Below are 21,495 nucleotides of genomic sequence, written 5' to 3'. Positions count from 1 at the left end.
TGCCTACATTTATCTTTTTGCAGGGAGCAAACAGGTCTTGAAGCCTTAAGAGTTCAGCCATTTATGTTACTTTCTGTCACGAATCCTGATGAGTATTAATGCACTCCTACAGTCTTGGTCGAAGTTTCTGAGTGTTCTTTGCTGTGTGGATAATGTGAGAGGCTTTTATGTGAGTCTTGTCCTGCATCCTTCCATTGATCTTCAGAGCAGAAAGCTTTTTTTCCCTTTTATTAGTGAGTATTAACTGCTTTGAGTTGCCTTTCCTGTTAGCAATTTTATCATTCACCTAGCCTTAATCACCACATTGATTTATCTGAACAGAAAAAGGGAGAGGAAATAATCTTCAGAGTTGTTTAATGCCAATAGTTCTTTCCAATATATACATTCAGCCAGCCCTACAATAACCCTGAAGCAGGTTTGAACAATAGAATAAAGGAAAAACAATATTTTTTTCTGCCCTTTAGTGCCATTTGCAGTCTCTCCAAACTAAAAGCTGTGAATGCTCTGGGTAGATGAGAAGACTGATGAGGAAAAATGAGCCAGACTAACAATAACAGATGAGAAAGAAAACTAGTGGGAGAAACAGAAACAAAGTACGAATTTAGAATAAATGCTACAAAGTTACCTTACAGGAAAGAAGGCCAGAAATTTTTTTTTTTTAATTAAAAAACAATGCAAGTACAAACTGGCAGTAAGTTCAAATTCAGATAAGCAGTTCAGATTATTGGTAAATTGTTCAAGAAACATTTGATACCATAAGTGCTGTGAAAAGAAACATTCATTTTTGAACAGGCTTGAGATTAAAATTCAAATATCTTCTCTTGGTTAGAGAAGTTATTCATATCTGCACCCAAATTATAAAACTTTCTAGTTCTCAGATTTCATGTGCTGATGAAATATCTAATGAAGGTTGAATTTTGCAAGATTTGTATTTGCCAGGATGAGAGGATCAGTTTAGGAACCCCTTCTTAGATGTTTCTTGATTACTGAAGTTTATGTTTTGGGGTGGGAAACTTGTTAGTTCAAGAGGAACTTATACAAAGGATTTTAAGTGGTCCTGTATTTCCAGCTGTTAATTGACTAAGAAACTATGGGTCACAGATGTTATCTCAGTCCAATAAGAAAATTGAACTCAGAGAATGGAAGTCAGTGAAACATCTTCTTGATCTGATGGGAGTATTAGCCCTTATCAGTGATCATGAGTCTAGATATCCCTCAAACGAGCAAATTACCTGCTAACAGGCTAAAATGCTGCAAAAATTACAAAATCTCTTTCAATAAGAAAGAAGGAGCAGTCATTAAGGGCAAAACAAGAGTCGCAGATCTGCAAAGAACTTTTTAATTAAGTTTCCTAGTCTGAGAATTATTTTTTCAATCAGCATTGTCACAGGCATTACAGAAGATTTTTTCTTTAACACTTATGGAGTAAAGACAAATATAAAAGAAGTCTTGGAACACACACTGTTCAGCAAGTGCTCATTGCAGCTGATTCTTGTATTGCATAGAAGCTTTGCTTATCCTTTTTTCAAATTGTTGAGCTCTTTATGGGAACAGAGATGCCATTCCAGTTAGAAGATGTTGGCTAGGCGGACTGTGGTTGGATTCTGTTTATTTCAAAAATAAACAAAGACTCAATCTGTTTACACAAGATCTGGAGGCACATCCGGAGATACCGAGTCTGAAGGAAAACAATGGCAGAATCAGGGAATGAAATATTTCAGGCAGCACTTGGATTTCTGGAATCTGTAGTAGGAGCCAAACAGTTGCCAGGACACAATCTTACTGGTGGTGCAGGAGCAGGGAGGGATCTTGCTATCTTGAATATTTTGGCTTGTCAGATTACAACAAAGTGATGGGTTGTTGCATATTTTGACAACTAAAGGTCATTTGAAGCAACGCAAAAACAGTTGTGGAAGTGAAATACATTACAGATTTAGGTGATCAGAAATATGTTAAAAACTACGAAGGGACAGCCCTGGAGATGATGATATGACAAAGTTCATAATCTGATCAACTCAGAACATACATCTGGTTTTGCCAAAATTGATTGCCAGACTGTAAAAGTCCAGGCATCTTATTAAATTTTAACAAGACTTTGGTAATTTTGCATTCACATAAAAAAATCATAATGGGTTTATTTGTAGTTCAAACTGTCTTTAAATGATCAGTGTCACCATTCCTGATGTTTCATGAACAGCAATATTAACACAACAAATCCAAACATTAAAAATAAATTGCTGGCTTTTTCACTCTTCAAGCAACGTGAGAATTGAACCAATTTCAACACAGAAGTGAGAGCTATAGACATGACTTGCCAAAAAAGGCTATATTAGAGGGAATGGAGAACAGAGCATTTTACCACCAAATAAAAAACCCCAAAAATATCCCAGTATGTACATAATATTTCTTTGACTTTCCCTGAATCTCAGCAAATCTCTAAATCTGCCATTACCTAAGCAGAGACAGTCAGTGCTTTGTGTCTTCTTATTCCCTCCCTTCCTGTTAGACAGGAAACAAGAAAAAGCACAATCAGGAGCTGATGAGAGTCACTACTGCACACAACTACTTTTTATTTTATAATAAGCATACTGACCAACTGTGTGGAAAAAAAATAGAATAAAAATCACAATTTTAAAAAAAATATCATTTGGACAGAGTCATTTAGCACATTCTCGTGAGTGCAGCAAGTATTGAAGAGTGCCTCCTGGGACATGTTTGGGTATGGTTTTGCTCAGAGAAAATAGTTCCTACTCACATGTAACAGGAACTGTCAGAATGGAGTCTGCTTATTCAGGCTGGTAGAGGCATTCTGGGGATCAGTTTTCATTTTCTCAGTGTCTATAAAGTAACTGTTGCATTAAAAATAATGTGAGTAGTAAATTTCAGAATTTTTTTTGTCTAAATAAAAGCTTAGTTCATAATATATAGAGCTGTTCTTTACCTGAATGAGCATGGTCAGAAAATGCTGTCAGATTAATTATTTACAATGGAAATAATTTGTCTCTTTAAGATAATATTTGGGGTAAGAACAAAGACTGTTAATGACCTTCTGAAGAAGCAAGAAGAAATTCGCAAAAGCTTTTACTTCAAGTGTGGTTTTGATACTTTTAGAAGCTGTTGATTGAAAAGTGGAATGAGAAATCACTCAATCAGAAGTCAGAACTTCGGTGAGTAGGAGATTATATTCTCATGATCTGTGACTAACAGGGAGCAATAAAAAGCCTAGTGAACATGTGTATCGTATAAATACAATTCTATTGTCAGATGGCTTGTGGTAAATTGAAATGGCTGCTCTGAGGTCACAGCAAGCAGGCTGTTTCCTGGAATTTCTGCAGGCAAGTTGCACATCCTGTAAACAGGAGCTCTCAAAATCTGTGGCATTGCACTGCCAGGTACTGTGAGCGACACAGACTCTAATAAATAATATCATTCTGCAGAGGCAGAGAAAGCTGGTCTCAAATTACCCAGAAAGTTGAAGGACATATGCAAACCACTGCTAAGAAAATCAAACAATAGATATTCTTTCTCTGCCTCAATTTTTGATATGTTTTGAATTGGATAATAGAGGGAAAGCATCAGAGACTGTATCCCCAGTTAAAAGGTCGTTGGATACCGACCATCTCCCTGCTGTCAGAACACAACCATGGGCATTTGGTGTTATCACTTGGTACAAACACCTGCATTTCTCACAAAAAATTTAAAAGAAAATTTTAAAAAGAGTAAAATTTCATCCATTGCTTACATTTTCAGAAAGAGTAGACATAGTTCATTTTTGTTCCTGCTTGCTTTGCAGGTTGTGGTACTTGCAAGATTGTGTGCAATGTAGCTAGGCTTCCTTGAGCATTGGAGTTGAACAAGTTTTCATGATCTTCCTTGGATCTGGATGTTTTTTTATTCCTTAATCTGCCCATTATGAAATTGTGACAGTTTTGGTTAGGATGGGACAAAAAGGTTCTGTATTCATTGAAGTTTTTCAGCTTTCTGATATGACTTGTATAGGACAGGTCATTTTTTTTTTATCTTCTACTTGATGAGTTTGAGCAGTTCTTTCTGAACTGTTCATAGCAGTTAATAGGAAATGCAGGGAAGGGCTCAACTAAAAGTCTAAATCAGGGACAGTCTTAACCCCTTTAGAATCAATCGAGAGTAATGGGAACTTCAGGTTGTTAATTTCTTACTAAAATAAGCATCTATAATCTGAAGCTTTTCAAACATGGAGAGGAGAGGCAAATCAACTTTCAGGAAAAACAACGTATCTTCTGTCTCTTATCCATTAGGAAATGACCAAATAACACTGCCCCAATGCCTTTCTTTATTTCCTGTTCTTGGGACACAGGAATCAAAATACCTTTTAGGCCTTACTGATATAACTAGAAAACAACCATAAAAGAAACTGCTCACTGCATGAACGAGTTGGAATGCACATCCCGTAGAAAAGGGTAAACTTTTCCTAATGTTTTAGCATCTGCTTTCATGTTTATGCTGCAGTAATTTCAGAGAATGTCTTCAGAACTAAAATGACTAAAGGGAGACTCAGAAGAGTATTTGATTCTTAAGATGTGCTCCCACTGGAATTACCTGTGCTAACCCCTGCAGTGTTCCCCTTCCCCTGGAATGAGTGTCTGTGACCACTCAATAGTGAAAGTTTCGGTATCACTTCAGAGGAGGTCTCTTCTACACAGTCTTGATCTCTCTGTAATCTGTAAAAGGAGACAAGCTCAAGAAACAGTTACCTACATGATCCAAAAAATTAAGTTCAAAGAATCACAGAATGGGTTGAGCAGAGACCTGGCAAGGACAGGTCACCTTGTATGTTGCTGATGGCTTCTGAACTATAAAGACTTGAAGCAGATGTGACACCTATAGAGAGTTACTGGAGAGAAACTGCAGTTAACCATAAACTATGGCAGTGGGTGTTGTTCCTTAAGGCAGGGTGGTTGCCTTGTCCTGAGAGTTTTAAGCTGAAAAGAACAAGTGATGTACTTCTTAAATGCTATGAACTTCCCTTTTTCGATCTAACCGATCTCACAGCCTGAAAACTCACAGTGAAGTAAGTGGGCTAGTGAAAATTTAAAATATATTACATTATGGAGGAAATAGAAAGCTTAAATGCCTAGCATTAATCCTCACTGAAATCTTAAGAAAGCACTGAGTCTTGAAAGAACATTTCTGTTCCATAGTAGCCCTGCCTTTGAATGGTCTGGTCCCACCAAAAGCAGAGTGCACAGCACTGACCTGTTTGCATTGGAACAGTTTCCTGGGCGGTATCAGTAACCATCTCTGTTTAAATGTCTGGACTGAAGTCAAGAGAGAGTAATTTATCCTGCACTTGTCATTTAAAAATCTCACCATGGTGTTTTCTAAGGAACAAAACTTCCATCTAGAGAAAACTGAAAAGATGGCTTACATTTGCATTAAGAACATAGTAATTTCATTGGGTTGTGCCCAGTTTTCTGGAAGATCTACAGTAAATTCTACAAAAAGAGGACTAAAAAAGCCAGTTCATCTCAGAATATTTTTTATTAAACTGTTTGGAACTTGTGAACAAAAGATCTCTATCTATGAAGGGCTATTTCTTCTAAAACATTTTGCATTGCATATATTTGTACTGAAAAAGAGGGTGATATTTTTCCCTTATAAAATAAAACATACTGAACTGAGATTTGATAATAATGTTCAGAACTGCCTAGCAAGAAGAATAGTAGCCTTGAGTTGAAAATACAGAACTGAGAATTACAGATCAAGCTTTTAAACTAGGAAAATACAAATACATATAATAATATACAAACACAAAATTAATTATTCAATGAAAACAAAAAAATATCTCATCTGGCAAAGATGGACCTTACATGTCAGAGAGACTCATGCTCTTTATATTCAAAAAAATCTCCACAGTTTACTTAAAGGAAAAAAAAAAAGAAGATAAAACTGTCCAGCTGCTAACATTATGCTATTGTAGATACCATGTAAGATGATACTTGGCTTTTTCTTTGCCCAGATTGCTTGGTTAACTAACCTTAACATTCTCTGTCTTTTCTCTGGAACCAGTATTTTCACTTTGTCCTAGTCTCATGTTCTAGAATCCTGTGTAAAGATCTAGTGCATACAAAACAAAGCAGTTTATTTGTACAATCTACCACCTTGGCCCTTCCCTCATCCAAAGTCAAGTAGTAGGGATTAGATTTCTGACAATGTTTTTGCTTGCAAGTTAGTGCCTAACACTCCTGTGTGTGTGATTTCTTCCAAAGCCAAGGTGGCCAAGGTCTTAGACAGTTTTCCAACTTTGAGGAAACACTTAGGTTATCATCCAGCCTGAGAAATCTGCACTTATTATGGTGCTTGCAACTTCCCTGCTTCTCTTTCACTACTCCCTTCTAACTGAAATCCTGGCAGGCAATGCAGCACTCCCTTTGTCCACAGAGCTCTCCAGTGTCTGCATTTAGAATGGTCACCTAGGATGTTCAAGAGAACACCCTGGGCATCACTTCCTGCTGTTTCTGGAGGACTGCACTGATAGGAAGGTCTCTGATATATTTGGCATTCTAAGACTGCAAACCTCTGTTTAGGTCTTTTTTAACCCAGATTGTTGCAAAGCCAAACATCTACCACTTCCACCTTTTAATTGTGTGTTTTCAAGACTGAATATTGATTAGCTGCCTAAATAAATAATACTTGCCATAAACAAACTGCACTATAATCCTTACCCCTTATCCCTATTACCACCTAATGCAGGAATGGACTGATACCAAATTTAAAGTTTTTCCAGGATTTCTTTGTAACACAATAGAAACATATTTCCCAGGGGAAGAGAATAACCCTAATCAGAAAGGTTCCTATTTTTCTCTAAGCTGTAAACAGTAATTCCCATACAGGAAATCCAGATTAGACAAAACTATGTAAGGATATTTGTTGAAGATTGCAAAAAGAGAAGGGAGAAGAAGATAAAGCTCTGGAACAGAAAAATCTAGTGGTATTTCAAAGTCTGAATTTCAAAATTTATACAAACATATCAAAAAGACACTTTATCTTTTGTATGATTAACAAAACTTATTTAAGCTTTTAAAATAAGAAAAAAAAATTGTTGAATAAAGATGCAATATAAAGTCAGTAGAAGAAAGTGTTAAAAATACAAGTAGCAAATGATTGCTTTTTCGGTTGCTGAGGTCAGTTTACCCCTTTTTCCACACACCGTTTTTCCACAGCTTTTCCCTTTCTTTCAAGGATTGCTTTCCCCACAGTGGAAGTGCATTGGGTGAGGCAGAGGTGGCAGATGGGCTCTCCTGCCTCCGTGTTAATGGAAATGAGGGGCATTAATGCTCCTAACACCCCTTTCCCATGTCTGTCAGTTACCTGAAATGCTTTCAGGAACTGGGTACAGTTAGAATGTATTACAAACTAAAATGAGACATCTAATTTGTCTTAAGGTCAGAAATGATGGAGAGAACTTCACCAGTAATGTGAGTGCTGGATTGGAGCTTCCTTCACAAGCTGTAACTATGCCAGTTTTCCACAGTTAGAACTTGATGTTAACATTAATGATGCACAATTGGGCTTCAAAGAAATGCTTGTTTTTGTAACCCAGATGCACTTGGGAGAAAAGGGAAAATGTTGTGACACTAGACTTATTATCAAAAAAATTTAGATAAGAAATAGTACTGAACATGTAGAAAATTAAGTATTATTGCTTTTTATATTTTCTGCTGATCTACTATTTATAAATAGACTTATTAGGGTATAACTATCCTAAACCGAGCTTTTCAGAAAAAAAAACTAAACCCATAGAATGTAACACTCAGAGAACGTTTCTTGGATAAAATGAACAATCAGATACCTACTAAAACGTATTATGTGAATAAAACATAATATTTTGCCATTGACTATCAGATTCCAACTTGTCACTTAGCAACATGATACAGACTTTTTTGTTTAAAGCAAAGCACAGAAATTGGTCACATGCTTTGTCTTGCACAAATTGTGTCTTTAACTCTTTTGTTAAATATTCCATTTATTTTGGTCATAATTCCAAAAGAAACAATTTGTTCAAACTGTTCAGCCAAACACAATGTCATTTGGCAAAGCACTGTGGTCCTCCATAAAAGCCAATTCCCTAGAGATAATTGTTTGCATATATCAGTAGTCCAACATCTACAACATTTTGAAATCTGGGCACATGGAGGCCCCTCTGCAACTTTCTTCAGAGAACCTCAAGTTCACTTCCTGTAACCAGCAATGTCTGACAAGACATAGAATCAGGTGAACCTCCCTGGGCTTAAACAAAAACTGAAAAAAAAAAAAAATTGCCAAAAAAGCAGTATTTCTCCCTTTGTACTAATTTTAAGGCTGATCCCTGGTTGGTATTTGGCACAATCAGATGGCAGTACCACTGTTTATGTGTTGCAGTCAGAGCTTACAAAACATGGTGATTAATCCGAGACAAACATCTTGTCCTAACCACAGACTCATTCTGTCCCCCTTAATAACTGGGGACTTGTGCAGCAGCGTCCTCCCCAGAAAAGACAAGTATCCCAAGATGCTTCTCCAGAACATAATTGGCCAGTAATGCCATAATTTGGTAGGTATACTCTTAATTGCCTAATTTTAAAAGTACTAAGTTGAGACATTTTAACACTGTTTTGAAGCACAGCTCAATTGTCACACTGCTGGATCAAAATGATCTTCCCTGCATTAACAATTTTGTTAAGGTACTGAAAAAGCCGAGCATAAAGTGTACAGGAAAAGAAAAATCTTTCAGTGATTTCAAACAGCAGCACACAGTCTCTAGGTTCTAGAGATTTTGGTTTATTCCATGGTTATTTGCTGCAATAAGTGGTTCAGATCACAAACGTGCAGCCCCTCACTACACGTGTGACCTTGTGCTAAAAGCCAGAAAACCTCCAGAAGGGAACTTTCTGCCTTCTGTACTGATTCCTAAAGCTGTGAATAAAACCCTGAATCCCAAGAGCTGGAGTTGTCCTTCAGCACTTCTGAAAGCCCCCACAAGAATGATACCCACCATCATTCCTATGGCTGCTGGAGGGGGAATTATCCCAGGGCTCTTTCTCCTGTGGTGCTGCCCAGTCCAACAGGAAGGCTGGCTAATGCCCCGTGCCTGCCTGCCCTTCCCAGGGCCCTCACCTTGCCCTGGCCCCGCTGCTCTCTCTGCCCAGCAGCTGAGCTTCCTGGGGCTGGAGGAAACCTGCTGGAGCTGGCTGGGCAGCACAAATACGTGCTTCAGCTAATTGCCCTTTCCGTGTGGGCTGTGGGGATGGAAGCTGCTGGTCCAGCACATGCAAGCTGCCAGGCAAGGACAGAAACGGCCCGGAGGAAAAGAGGAAAAGGAAGCGTCCAGCAGCTCCCACTGCATCCGTCCCCTCCCTCCCCCATTTCCTCACATAAAACACTGGACAGAATATTTTACTGATTTGTTAAAATATTTTGAAAGGCTCTTCCCCTTCCTCACTAAAGATACAGCCCTTCAGTTTTGCAATTTATTTCATATCTTTTATAAAATGCTTATTTTACTGCTAATTAACAGCTCATTGTATCGCTATCCCCAAACTGATCTTTATACAGCAATTCTGTTTCAAGGAATCCCTTCTGTCTTGCTGGAAGCATTTTATAAAATTCATGAGAAGATAGTAAAATAGGTGCAAGCTTAATTTTTTTTTTTTTTTTTTTTTTTTTTTTTTTTTTTTTTTCTGTTTTCTGGCAACAAGTAGAAATGTGTCTTAAACTGGAGACTCCTTGCAGCCTTTTCCCTTTACTGGGATATCTAACTGTTTTACAGTCTTTATACTCTCATCATTTCTCATAATAAAATTTGTTACTATGACAAAAAAAATCCACTAAAAATTATAAACTGTTCTAGTTATTCAGTTGTTCCATGACCCAGCCATCAAGATTTGAGCTTCAACATATTTTGGAAGTACTGAAGGAAGATAACTTGGGTACATTTTTAGACAAGCCTATTTATTTTTGCATTTTTTACAACAGTCTATTTGACATTACAAGAAACCCTTGACAGACCATAGCCAGAATCCTAAGGTAAGCAGCAAAATATTTGATCATTATCTATAAATATGAAGACAACTGGTTCTTGTACTGAAATGTCTGTTTATATTGATTTCAGATAGGGAGGAATGGACCAAAACAATTTGACTAAATCGAGCCATTGGACATTAAACTGAGCCTGTTTAAAACAATGTAATTATCATGTTAGATATGATTCTATAATCACATCTGGCCATTACTTACAACGGGAAAAATGAAAAACGAGTTTTAGGAATTTGGAAGTCAAATGACAGACTATATACGTCAAGAAGTTTGGACTGATCTCTAAAGTTAAAGAATTAAAACTTCAATAATTGATACTACCTGTGTATACAAGAGAAGCATCTAGCTGCAAGACAGAAACCAGTCATTTTAATAATAAATTGAATTAGTATTATTTAAGCAAAGGAGATTAAAAATACAAGTATCAGCCAGAATCTGAAACAGAGTCTTTTGCTGGAACTAAATGAGTAACTGAGGGGAACATGAAAACAACACCGCTTCAGTAAAAACAACACTTTAAAATAGATTTTTAAAAATATATAAAAATCTAACAGTATAGTTGAAGCTTAAGATGAGGATCTAGTTCAGTTTTTAATCTCATCCTAATCTCCTTTTAAGGCACTTATGCTCTGTACTCCTGTATACAAGGTGTGTGGGCACCCTCATGAGCTCCAGAGCACAAGGTTCCCTTACAGGCATCAGGAGAGACACTGGTGCAGGTCAGGCACAGTTTAAGTGCCCCAGTGGGGAAGATGGAGGGGATGCAAGGGAGATGTGAGATAAAAACAGATATTCTATTAGTCACAGAACTGCTTGTTCAAACAAGAATCAAACAGTCTCTATCTCTGCCTACTTATAGCATTTCCAAATTTATTGAAAATTAAAAAGAAGAGAAGATACTGCTCAAAAATCCTAATCTGGAAAAAATTAAGGTGCTGTTCAGATTCTGCACTGTGTATGAGCACAAAGCAAAGGGAATTAGAGGGTCAGCAGGCCTGTAGGGAATCTTGCTTGCTATTCAGTAAATACTTTTAATTCTTTATAACACCATGGTAGCCTTGAAATGACCTTATTGAGCCACAATCCTTGTGACTGCTTTGTAACATTATAATTTCTAAACTTCTACCCAATGTATGGATTTTAAACACTGCAAAATGCTGCATTTTTAGATGGAGATCTGAAGATTAAATAAGATCTTGTGGTTTATACACAGAGTATCCAGAAATTCAAGAGAAGAGAGACTACTCACCTCCTTGAGGAATCTACTCTGTAATCTTTAGCAATTCACTTAATCTTTCTAGGCCTTCATTTCCCATATATAAAACAGGGTAATACTTGCTGTAAAGGATAAAAGCTACCACGTCTTTTTAAAAATCAAGTGTCACAGAAAAACCTCTAGTTAAACAGTTAAAACAACTTCTTGCAAATATTAAGGAAAACATCAATTTTCTCTGTTATCCAGAGCAAAATTTCCCCAAATATTCTCAAACATTTTATCTGCTAAGCAGTTTGATTCTTTATATAGGAAGTGATACCACCAAGTCCCCAACTTAACCTCTTTATAAGTTAGCCTTATAAATTTACTAGTTCAGTAAGTTTCTACTACATTATCATGACAGAGACAAGTTTCTACTCATTATCATCACAGACATACCGCTCATACCCCTACCTGAGACTACAGCTTACACCACTTGTCAAATTTTGAGCAAGGTATGAAGGATTCATGTTTCACTGACTTACATTCAGTATGGCAAATAATGACACCTACATGTACATAAGCATGTACATGTTCATAAACCAGACAAAACCAAAAGTCCTATTGCAAATTCAGTAACTATATAATCCATTATAATTTTTTGGCTTAGAGCCTTTTTCAGGGGTTTAGATACACTCAATCAAATCAGATTATTGATTCCAACTTTGGTATTAAACAAATCAAATAAATTTTGTGAGGAAGACCTCACAAAAAGGTATGAGAGCTAACAGATGATGCCAGCCTGACTATAGTGACAATGCATCATCAGCATGGGCAGGGCTCTTGCACTGAAGCCTGAGCTGTTGAATCACAGAGGCTGCAAAACTGTCAAAGGCGTAGCAGTGCCCTCCCAGAGAGGGTGTGGGGCACAGCAAAAGGACTCTTGGCATCGTTCTCAGGGCAATATTTTGTCTCATGCAAAGACTGGCTCCAACAAGTTCTGAAGGAAGCGGTGCTCAGGCCTTCTCTGCAGGGGAACACAATTTGTGCCTTTGATCTGGGGAGGAGTTCAGCAGATGCATGAGATAGCTCTATACCTAACCAAAGATGAATGGGGAATGTGTGACTACATCTCTGTGTATGAAAAGAATAAACAGGAGCAGTTAACATGAGAAAGAACATGGAGAAAATTTCTGTGAAAAGAATAAATAAGATAGGGATAGCAAAACTGATGTATGATCCCATTTTTTCCTAAGAAAAAAGTAAAAAATAATCTTGCAGGTAAAAGTGTCTTTATTTTCTCACTTGACAGTATTGGAGATGATATCCTCTAAGCTGTGAGCCTGAACAAGTAATTTCATATTAAAAGAATAAGAGCTTTTACAACTCTGACAATAACATCACAAAACTCAGATCACGAATTACATTTACTTTATTTAAATTAATATCACATGCATTTTAGACAGTGATTCATATTATTTACTTGCACAAGTAGTCATTCTCAATGTACAAGTAATTGCTTTTACATTGCTTTTACAGTGCAGTTCATTAGCATGCACTTCACACAATCATGTGCAAAGTTATTTTTTCCAATTAGAAAATATTAAGGTAATTATTTCTAAATTGATTTCATACATGGAGTTTAATTTTGGTTTTATGCAGACATTGCATAGTTGATGCTTAGCTTCTCCAGAAAGACTGAGATGTGGTACCACTATTGTTGAAACAGATCAAGTGACAGTAGCAAACAAGAAGATTTGAAGAAGAGGCATAACTTTCAGGGTTGAAAGGTCAGCAAGGACAGCCTAGGATGAAAATCAAAAAGGCTTGTTAAATTTGACATTTGAATCAAATTTCCTCAAAGCAAGTTAAGAAGTCAGCAAAATATTCAAATACTGACTACAATACAGCCAATAATCAGATGTGGACATGGCGAGAAACAAATTATACTGGTTTATGTTAGTACCCTATGGCATAATTTTGCATTCTAACATTCCAAAGAAAAAACAGATTTACCCAATGTATAGTACCCAAGTAACTTTATTTTAGCCTTTAGCCTTACTTCAAATATACACTGCATCATGGGTGAATAAGGAGTCTAACATTTCAACTTGTTTCTAAAAATAATTGGGAATTAAGAATCCTTATCCTGTGGCTTGGCTAGTACTTGTGAACTAAGTCCAATGTAATGCCTCAAATAATCAATGTCTTCTCATGAAAGTATGTTAAAAAAAAAAAAAAAACAAAGAAAGTGATCACAAACTCTCTAAATCTGGAAAAAATCCATCACTGCATTTTTGGAAAAAAAAAAAGAAAAAATTAACAGGTGACTATATAAAGTAATAATCTTCATGCTAATAACTTCATTTTCTTAATTTCTTATGGCAGTATGCAGAGTGAAATTTCAGATTCACACTGACTAAGTAATCTTCTAAAATTCTTGTAATTTGTAGAACAGAAGCAACTAAAATGTACTGAGGAAAAGGGTACAAACCTCTGCAGTATTTCAAAAACAATATATCCCACTAACACAGATTATATATTTTAAAAAACTTAACTGTAAAAAATAATTTTATAACACTGCATTTTTATAGGAAATATGTTTATTTTCTTTTACTCCAGAAAAGCAGCATTATGTACTGCATGTTCACAATTTCCTTATTTCTTATCTAAGGTAAGAATTTAGACAGAAAGATTTGCACTATGCATCATGTGCCATGTGAAGCTTAAGTTACTCTTTCTGGCAAAGCATCAGAAACTATTTCAATCTCCTCTAAGTGAAACTTATCCTTACTTCAGCTGCAGCCAGTGATGTCACCTCCATCAGGTTGACTGCTCGGAAAGCAAACACAGCAGCTGCCAAGACTGAAAGAAAATGTCCAACATTTAGGTTTCTGACCTGATATGTAGTGGTTAGAATTAATCTTGATATAAAGTACCAGTTTTCACTTAGTTTAATTATTTTGATTCTGAAGAATAATATACAACAGGTGGCTTGTTTGAGTTTCTTTGACTGTTATTTTAAACAGACAGGAAAAACACAACATTCTTTCAAGAAAGTCTGAGTTTAAGATGAATAGCTTTTAATTAAAAGGGACAAGCTGTCTTACATGTACAAATGAAACCAAAAACTTCTCTCTTCTACTCTCCTACTTTGTATTTAAAAACTGACTCAACTGAAGATACATGTTTTCTTTAAAACATCCATCTTAAACCTTCCTAAACATGAGGGCACTATTTAGCTACAAAACTTTCAAAGTGTCTTAAAAGATGCCACGTTGAAGGAAATCCAGCAAAGTCAGGGGGACTCTCAATTGCTTTAAGTACTGTAGAGGTAGTTGCCATAAATACCATGAATCTTGTACTTTGTGAAAGGTGATGAATTCATTTACCACTAATACTGAAGCCGGGAGAACATCCTGTGTTCTGTTCAGAGAGCACTTAGCATTTTTGAGTATTGCCATTAAAAAAATTACCTGATATATTTTTTATTAAAGATGCAGTACTCATTCAGTTCCACTTTTCTAGATGATATATGCTTTGACATGTATCTAACCTGCTGTTTGCAGGTTGTCAAAGAGCAACTATTTTCTTCTCATCACAGAACACATTGAAGCTAATGAGTATTTGCCTTACATTTACACAGACTTCACATGTTTTGTAAAAATAATTCTATTACCAGCAAGAATTTCTAGAGAATTGTATCCCAGGATTCTGTCCCACAGAAGCAAGAGCTGGTCTGTAGCTAAATAACCAGAAAATGCTCGTACCATCCATTTAAATGAAATTCGTAGCCTGCAAACAAGTGACAAACAATGGTTATTCTATTTCTGCCTCCCATAATGACCAGATTGTCTGTAAATTGAAAATATTTCATTATCTTTCTGCATTTCTCTTCTCTTCCAGGAAGAATAAGCATTTTCTTTTGCTGCAGTAATAATCAATAGTTTAATTTGCAACAGCCATCATAAAATTATTTAGCATCTCATTTAATAAAGTACTAATATCATTCTCATAATCATTTTGATCAAACAATCACATTAGAGTGATCTTCAGCTATTATCACCCTCAATGTTTCATCCTTTCTGCCATTATGCTATTAAGATGGATACCAATTAAGACAAAACGGTTTTCAGGTTCTGTTGTGCCTGGCGCCATGAATTCATTATTGAATGACTCTTGCTCTCTTGTCTCTTCTAGTACCTTCTGCTGCAACTAACACATCTCTGTATCTTCTGTCCCCTAGGAAATACATCACTTAGTTCCATCAGATACAACATGAATTACTGAAACTTAGCTGAATAATGCAGCAAAGAACATTTCTCACAGAGCAATTCTCTCTTTCACAGAGCATGCAGAAGAAATGTACAAAGCACAGATACGCAGGTTAGACAAAGCACTCCATCTGACTCTCAAGAAAAAATGGAGAACTGATGGTTATACTTTTGTGTAATTTCCTATAGATCTTCAATTAAAACACTACAGAACAGCGTTTTCAGAATATTTCAGCATTTCCAGAATACAAGTCAGAAAGAAGTACTTACGGCTGAGCTCCAATTTCTCGGAGGTGATAGAAGAGCTGGGGCAGATGAGTTTGTAGTAGAGTCTCAAAAAGCAAACACAATGATACAATGCCCTAAAGAAACAAGATCATGTCATGAATACTAACACTCATCCTGTCAAATCTGGGAAAACACTAGCAGCATGTAAGTGTGCATAAATTTTTAATTCAAGCAATAAAACACTATTAATGATACAGTATTCAACTCAGGTGAGAAAGGCACAAGCAATTCTAATACCTTCAGTCACTAAAGCCTTGCTCCTGAAATTCCATGTATGTATTAGCAATATAATATGTTCTGACAGTCCTTTGAAAGTCTGAGTTACTTATGGTGTTTGTATGTTGGGGTTGAAGTACTTAATGGGTTATAATGCAACCTACTTGAACTATTTCCACTTTGATGAAACAGACCTCAGTTGCACTAAAAAATAAAGGATGTGAGAAAAAGTATCTCCCTGATAAGTAAAACCAAACAGCAATAGGGATAACTACAAAAATAGTTAAACATAAACACATTTTAAAAATTGTTTCAAAAATTACCATGGATATGAATAGATTCTTGTTGGACCCCTTTCTCTGCTATTAAAGATGGAAAGCACAATACCATAGCCTTGAAATGGTATACCAGGGACAGGATTTTCTTTTAACCAGGAAATATTTTCAAAAAGCAATGTAGCTTTTCAGCACTTTTTGAAGGAAAAAATAAATATCTACTCGGTTTTATTCTTCACAAATAGAAGACAAGCCAATTTTTACAAGTCTTGTACATTCAAGACAGCTGATCCTGGCCACAAACAGACAAATTATTTAAGCTCATCTAGTAGTACTAAAAAGTATGTGCTGTCATACCAAGATTCTTCAGTTAAAGAAACAGACACAAACTTGGTATGACTGAAATAATATCTAAATACATATATTTTATTCCCTTTACCCCAGACAATATTTCAGAGTCCATTTACATATCTTTAATGAAAGTGAATTTGTTTGACTCTTTGAACTGAGAAATCTATTGGATTAAAAAACTTGACTCTTATAAAAGACCCCAAAACCTCATGAAATGAGAACTTACTATTTTAATAAGGTACACAACAGCAAAGACTAACACTGACATAGAAAACAACAATATTCAGACTGGAATTACCTAATAATTTTCCCAAGGTTGCCTGAAATATTTTAGTATATTTTAAAAATACATTTCAATCACATAGAAAACCATGCTACTGTATATTATTGTTCTGTAGCAAACAGGATATCAGTGAGTGGATTTAATTCCTAATGAACTTACAGAGGGATGAGAAGAGATGGAATGGAGTCTGAAGAAAAAACGCACATACATCTCACGGAATATCTGATACAATTTGGAAGGTTCATGGTACAGAAAACAAAGTGGAGCAACTGAAAGGATAAAAGAATTATAATTGACTCAACACTGTAAACTGCTAAAAGAGTTCAATGATTAAGTGCATGAAGTATGAGGAAAAGCCAGGTAATTTATAGTACCACAATTTACAAGAACAATCCTAACCCAATTATTGAGAAAGAAGTATTCCATCACAGTCTATCATTTAATGTAAAAAGTCAAAAAAAGGGAGTATGATACATTGTAGATATTATTCCTACATATTTCAAGAAGCTAAACCAATTAGAACCTGCTTACTACAGTGCTAGCTTCTGAACCATAAGAAATATACTGTAAGGAGAGCACACTAAGTTGCAGGGCAATGTGAACAGTGCAAGTTTTTGATTAAACTGTCTCTAAATTTCAGTGGGCCATGGGGCCAGTGACCAGCTCCAAATTGATGCCCTATTTGTAAGACTGCTTGAAGACAGATATTGTGAAAATGAAAACATTACAAGAACAGCTTTTGGTTGCCACAATAACATCACTAAGTATGACAAACTCATAGAGACATGTTTATTTCTTACAAGATCTGTAAACCATGGACAGTTGGTAGTTTACTGTTTAGAAGTCTTCTAGTAGACCTGATTCAAAATAATAATTGATTACATTTGTAAAACAGCAGGTCTGAAACTTTGCTCGTTTTGTAAAAGTCTAGCATATAGATAAATCTGTTATATGTATGTGCTGCTCAAACATAACCATCATTCCTTGAGACTGACAGTCCATACATTCAATGCATTCTCACAGACAGCTGTCATACCTTTTTGTGAACAGCCTTTTGATCTGTCCAGTCATCATGCTGACTGCTTCACTTTACAGGTTTAATCATTTTTAGCTGACAGTTTGCATTTTAACACACTCACAGTTTCTATCTCTGCATTCACCTTTCCCTCCATTTTGCTTACACTAAGCTAGGGATATGGATATATTTATCTGCATACGTATGTACATATACACACCAAGATATATGTACATTTCTTAATATAATACAGATATATGCATGTGTGAATTTGTTTTCTTATTTAAGTATCAGAGAAGGTGGCTTAATAACAAAAATGGTGTCTGTGTATGAGAGGTGGGGTGCTAAGGGGTCAGAAAAGCAAGGGGTGTCACCCGTGCTCATGTTTTTAATGCTTGAAGATGGAGGTGGAAAACTTGTCAGTGTGCACATGTACATAAAGGCCTGGAGGGTAACAGAACAGCCTCTGACAGCTGGCACCCTGACAGTGAATGCATGCAAACAGGAAAAAGGGTATAGGATTTTCAAAAGGACCCAGACACTTCCTCACAGAGCAGCACAGTATGGAATACAGCGGATGCTCTGCTTGGTCCCAGCCGCTGAAGTCACAGTCTTGAGCTACATTACCATCTTTCTGCTGCCTTGCTTTTGACCCTTCTCCTTCTCAGAGCCAGACTATTCTGAGCCTGTGCAAAGACTGGGGAGGAGGGAGGGAGGAAAACTCACACCTCCATTTGGGAGACTGTTCTCAAGGGCAGAGTCAAATCCAAACATTTTGAAAAGCAGTTCACACAGAGCAAGTGAACGTCTCTAAGGGAGTCCCTAAGGAAGAGTTTGTAACTTAAGTGCTCATTACTCCAAAGACTCTGGATTCCCTACTCAGGTTCAAATTTGCACTTCATAGTTCAATTCCATTATTTTAAAGATTGTGTGTGATCATTAAACTTCATTATTAGTAAAACACAGCATTTTAAGTATAATCTTAAAATCTGCTTGCTCTGTGATGCTACAAACACCTTTGATAAACCAAAAGAAAAAACTGAAAAGTCAAAACATCTAATCTCACATCTTCAGATTTTTCTGCTTTTTTTCCTAAAAATATTGTTGATATTTGTGCTTTCCTCTGTGCAGTAAATTAGCAAGCATTATATTATGAAATGCTCTTTTAACACCTCTTGCAGGTAAATGTAGAGAGCAACAGACCTTTTACATTATTTATGTTTTTAAGAATTTTTTTCATGGGTAACTTGGTCTACCCAGAAGTGAAACACAAGGAAAGAGCACTTTGTTGGTAATCTTTATCCCTCTATTCATATACATTAAGATGCATAGCTTAGCTCAGCTATTAGCTCTCAAAGAAGGAATTCCCACATGGCAGCAAGCTGTAATATAAGTAAATAAAACAGCCTAAAATTTAAAAAATTATATTCAACAATCTTCATACACAAAAAACATAAAAGCACATACATAAGTTAAAAAGTTGCAGAAAAGCATATACAGCTTTAAACTTCAATATGAAGAAAAGCAATCCTGAGGTTTTAGCTTATGAGAGTCACACTTACCATACATAGAAAAGCCATGGAAAGGAATTACACCTGCAAAATAAAAATATTTCTTTTTTTATTATTCTTTAATAATCCTCTTTATGCATGCAAAAAATATTATTCCCCCTCACATTATCAAATTGTATTCTGCCTACATCAAGAATAAAGTATTTCCTTGTTATTACACCTGCACAGATCTCCATCTTGTACATACTTAGGTACAGTATCACCTATGTCACTACAACCAATGACATGCTTAAACACAAGCTACAATTCCTAGAAAGTCAAGTAAAGCTCAGTTTCCTTGAAGTTGATACACACAGGCTTTGCTGATATCAGAACCTAATTTCAGATAAATGACAACCCATAAATGTCATGCACTGACAAGAATGGAGTAGGAAAAAAAGGAGGCCAAGACCTCTAGTAATTCATGTAGTACTCAGACAGAACATCCACAGTACTTGGCAGCTGTAGCCTGACAGCTTGCTCCTCCTTCCCAGCTGATCTTAGCTCTCATTCACTAGATTTTATATAAGACTGGTAAGAGGTGGCTGCTTTGGCAAAAGATCGTAAGAACAATGCTTCATGGGTACAAAGCTGCAAGAATTGCAGAGGCAAACACAGAAAAACATGAAACAAAAGTGTGTTCTCCAACTGACTACACTGAAATACAGAAGACATAAAAGACAAGGCCAGAGACAGAGATCTAAGATTGGTGATGTAAGGCCTTGAAAGCAAGAGGAAAGAGCTTGAAATACAAATGGAGGGAAAGGATTCAATAAGGGATTGAAATGGTCAAGGTAAGAGCTGAAAAAACCAATTTTAATAACTGAAGTTATAGCAACAGCAACAATATTAAAATTATATAGATCTGTTGTGTCAACACAGATTTTGAAAGGAGAAGACTTTAGGGTGTAGCTTGTTCAGTACTGAAAAGCTGGGAGGTCAGCCAGTTTCAGCATTTATCATTCAAGTCCTCTAAGTGCTGATCCAAGACTGAATACAAGCTGCAGTATCACAAGTTGTTTTCCTTCTCCTTCCCACACACAAAGACAAATTCCATTTGTAATTACTAACACCAGGCTGAATGTGGGTTTGGAGTACCTTCCATCCAGCTTACTCCTTTTAATGAATGAATTTCACAGAGTAATAGCAAAACATAACTTGCCATAGAATAAGAAAATATCATGTATTTGAGGAAAAAAAATCTTTCCAAACTGCCACTAGAGGAGGCAAGAGTATAATTCATACCATTTGGAGGATAGAAAACAGCATATTCTTCCATTCCGAGTTTTCCTGTGAACCATCAAACCACAAAAAAAAAGTCATTAAGCTGTAAAATGTATAAAGATTTAAACAATTTAAATTAAAAAGTAGGTTTTAAGTTACAATTACAAAAATCATAACTAATTACATTATTGACCATCTGACATTGTCTAAAATGTGGCAAGGAATGCAATGGGACATGTACAATGTCAGGTATAAAACTGAAATGCAGCACCAATAAAAAAGAATGACAAACAACAAAAAAAGAAGAGGAAAATTTCAGCAATGCTGTTCCACTGAGATTCTATCTGGGTATGTCTTAGGAGCTCTAAAGGTGTTTGCTGCAGATCTGGAAGACAGTGAAGCTGTAGGAGGGATAAGGGCAGACTGACCTAGGGACAGGAAAGGTCTTCAAACAGATACAAAATAAAATACAGATAAAAAAATATTCAAGTCATCATTAGTTTGCAACAGAGGAAAATGAATATTCTGATATAACAAACAAATATTTAAGTAATCCGCTGGATACAAAAGAATTAAGTCAAGAAAACCACTGATCATATACACTGATGGTATAACTTTTTTATCTTCCTTGCAAAATGAACAAATTGTATTATTAAACCATATTTTAACTATGGAAATTAATAATTCAAAATCTATTACTAACATTTACCATTTATTTAGAAATATAGAAGTGCTATTAAATATAATTACAAGTAATTAAAACTTGCAATT

The 21,495-nt window shown here is 36.0% G+C and overlaps 1 protein-coding gene across 2 annotated transcripts in view; it reads right to left on the bottom strand.

Annotated features, from left to right (window-relative positions):
- Positions 1-12,675: 12,675 nt before the first annotated feature.
- The window catches only part of TBC1D19 (TBC1 domain family member 19), a 47,151-nt gene continuing 38,331 nt past the window's right edge, over positions 12,676-21,495 (bottom strand). For both annotated transcript variants that reach the window (XM_084204711.1, XM_084204712.1), the window contains exons 15-21: positions 20,746-20,790; positions 19,513-19,545; positions 17,095-17,204; positions 15,793-15,884; positions 14,928-15,043; positions 14,043-14,113; positions 12,676-13,053 (exon numbers count right to left, since the gene is read on the bottom strand). In XM_084204711.1, the coding sequence (XP_084060837.1) occupies positions 12,979-13,053; positions 14,043-14,113; positions 14,928-15,043; positions 15,793-15,884; positions 17,095-17,204; positions 19,513-19,545; positions 20,746-20,790 (542 nt within the window). In that variant the 3' untranslated portion in view covers positions 12,676-12,978. The remainder of the gene's footprint in view (positions 13,054-14,042; positions 14,114-14,927; positions 15,044-15,792; positions 15,885-17,094; positions 17,205-19,512; positions 19,546-20,745; positions 20,791-21,495) is intronic.

The sequence above is a fragment of the Fringilla coelebs genome (assembly GCF_963513975.1).
Source record: "Fringilla coelebs genome assembly, chromosome: 4".
Classification (NCBI taxonomy): Eukaryota; Metazoa; Chordata; class Aves; order Passeriformes; family Fringillidae; genus Fringilla; species Fringilla coelebs.
This window is presented reverse-complemented; position numbering and strand designations above follow the sequence as displayed.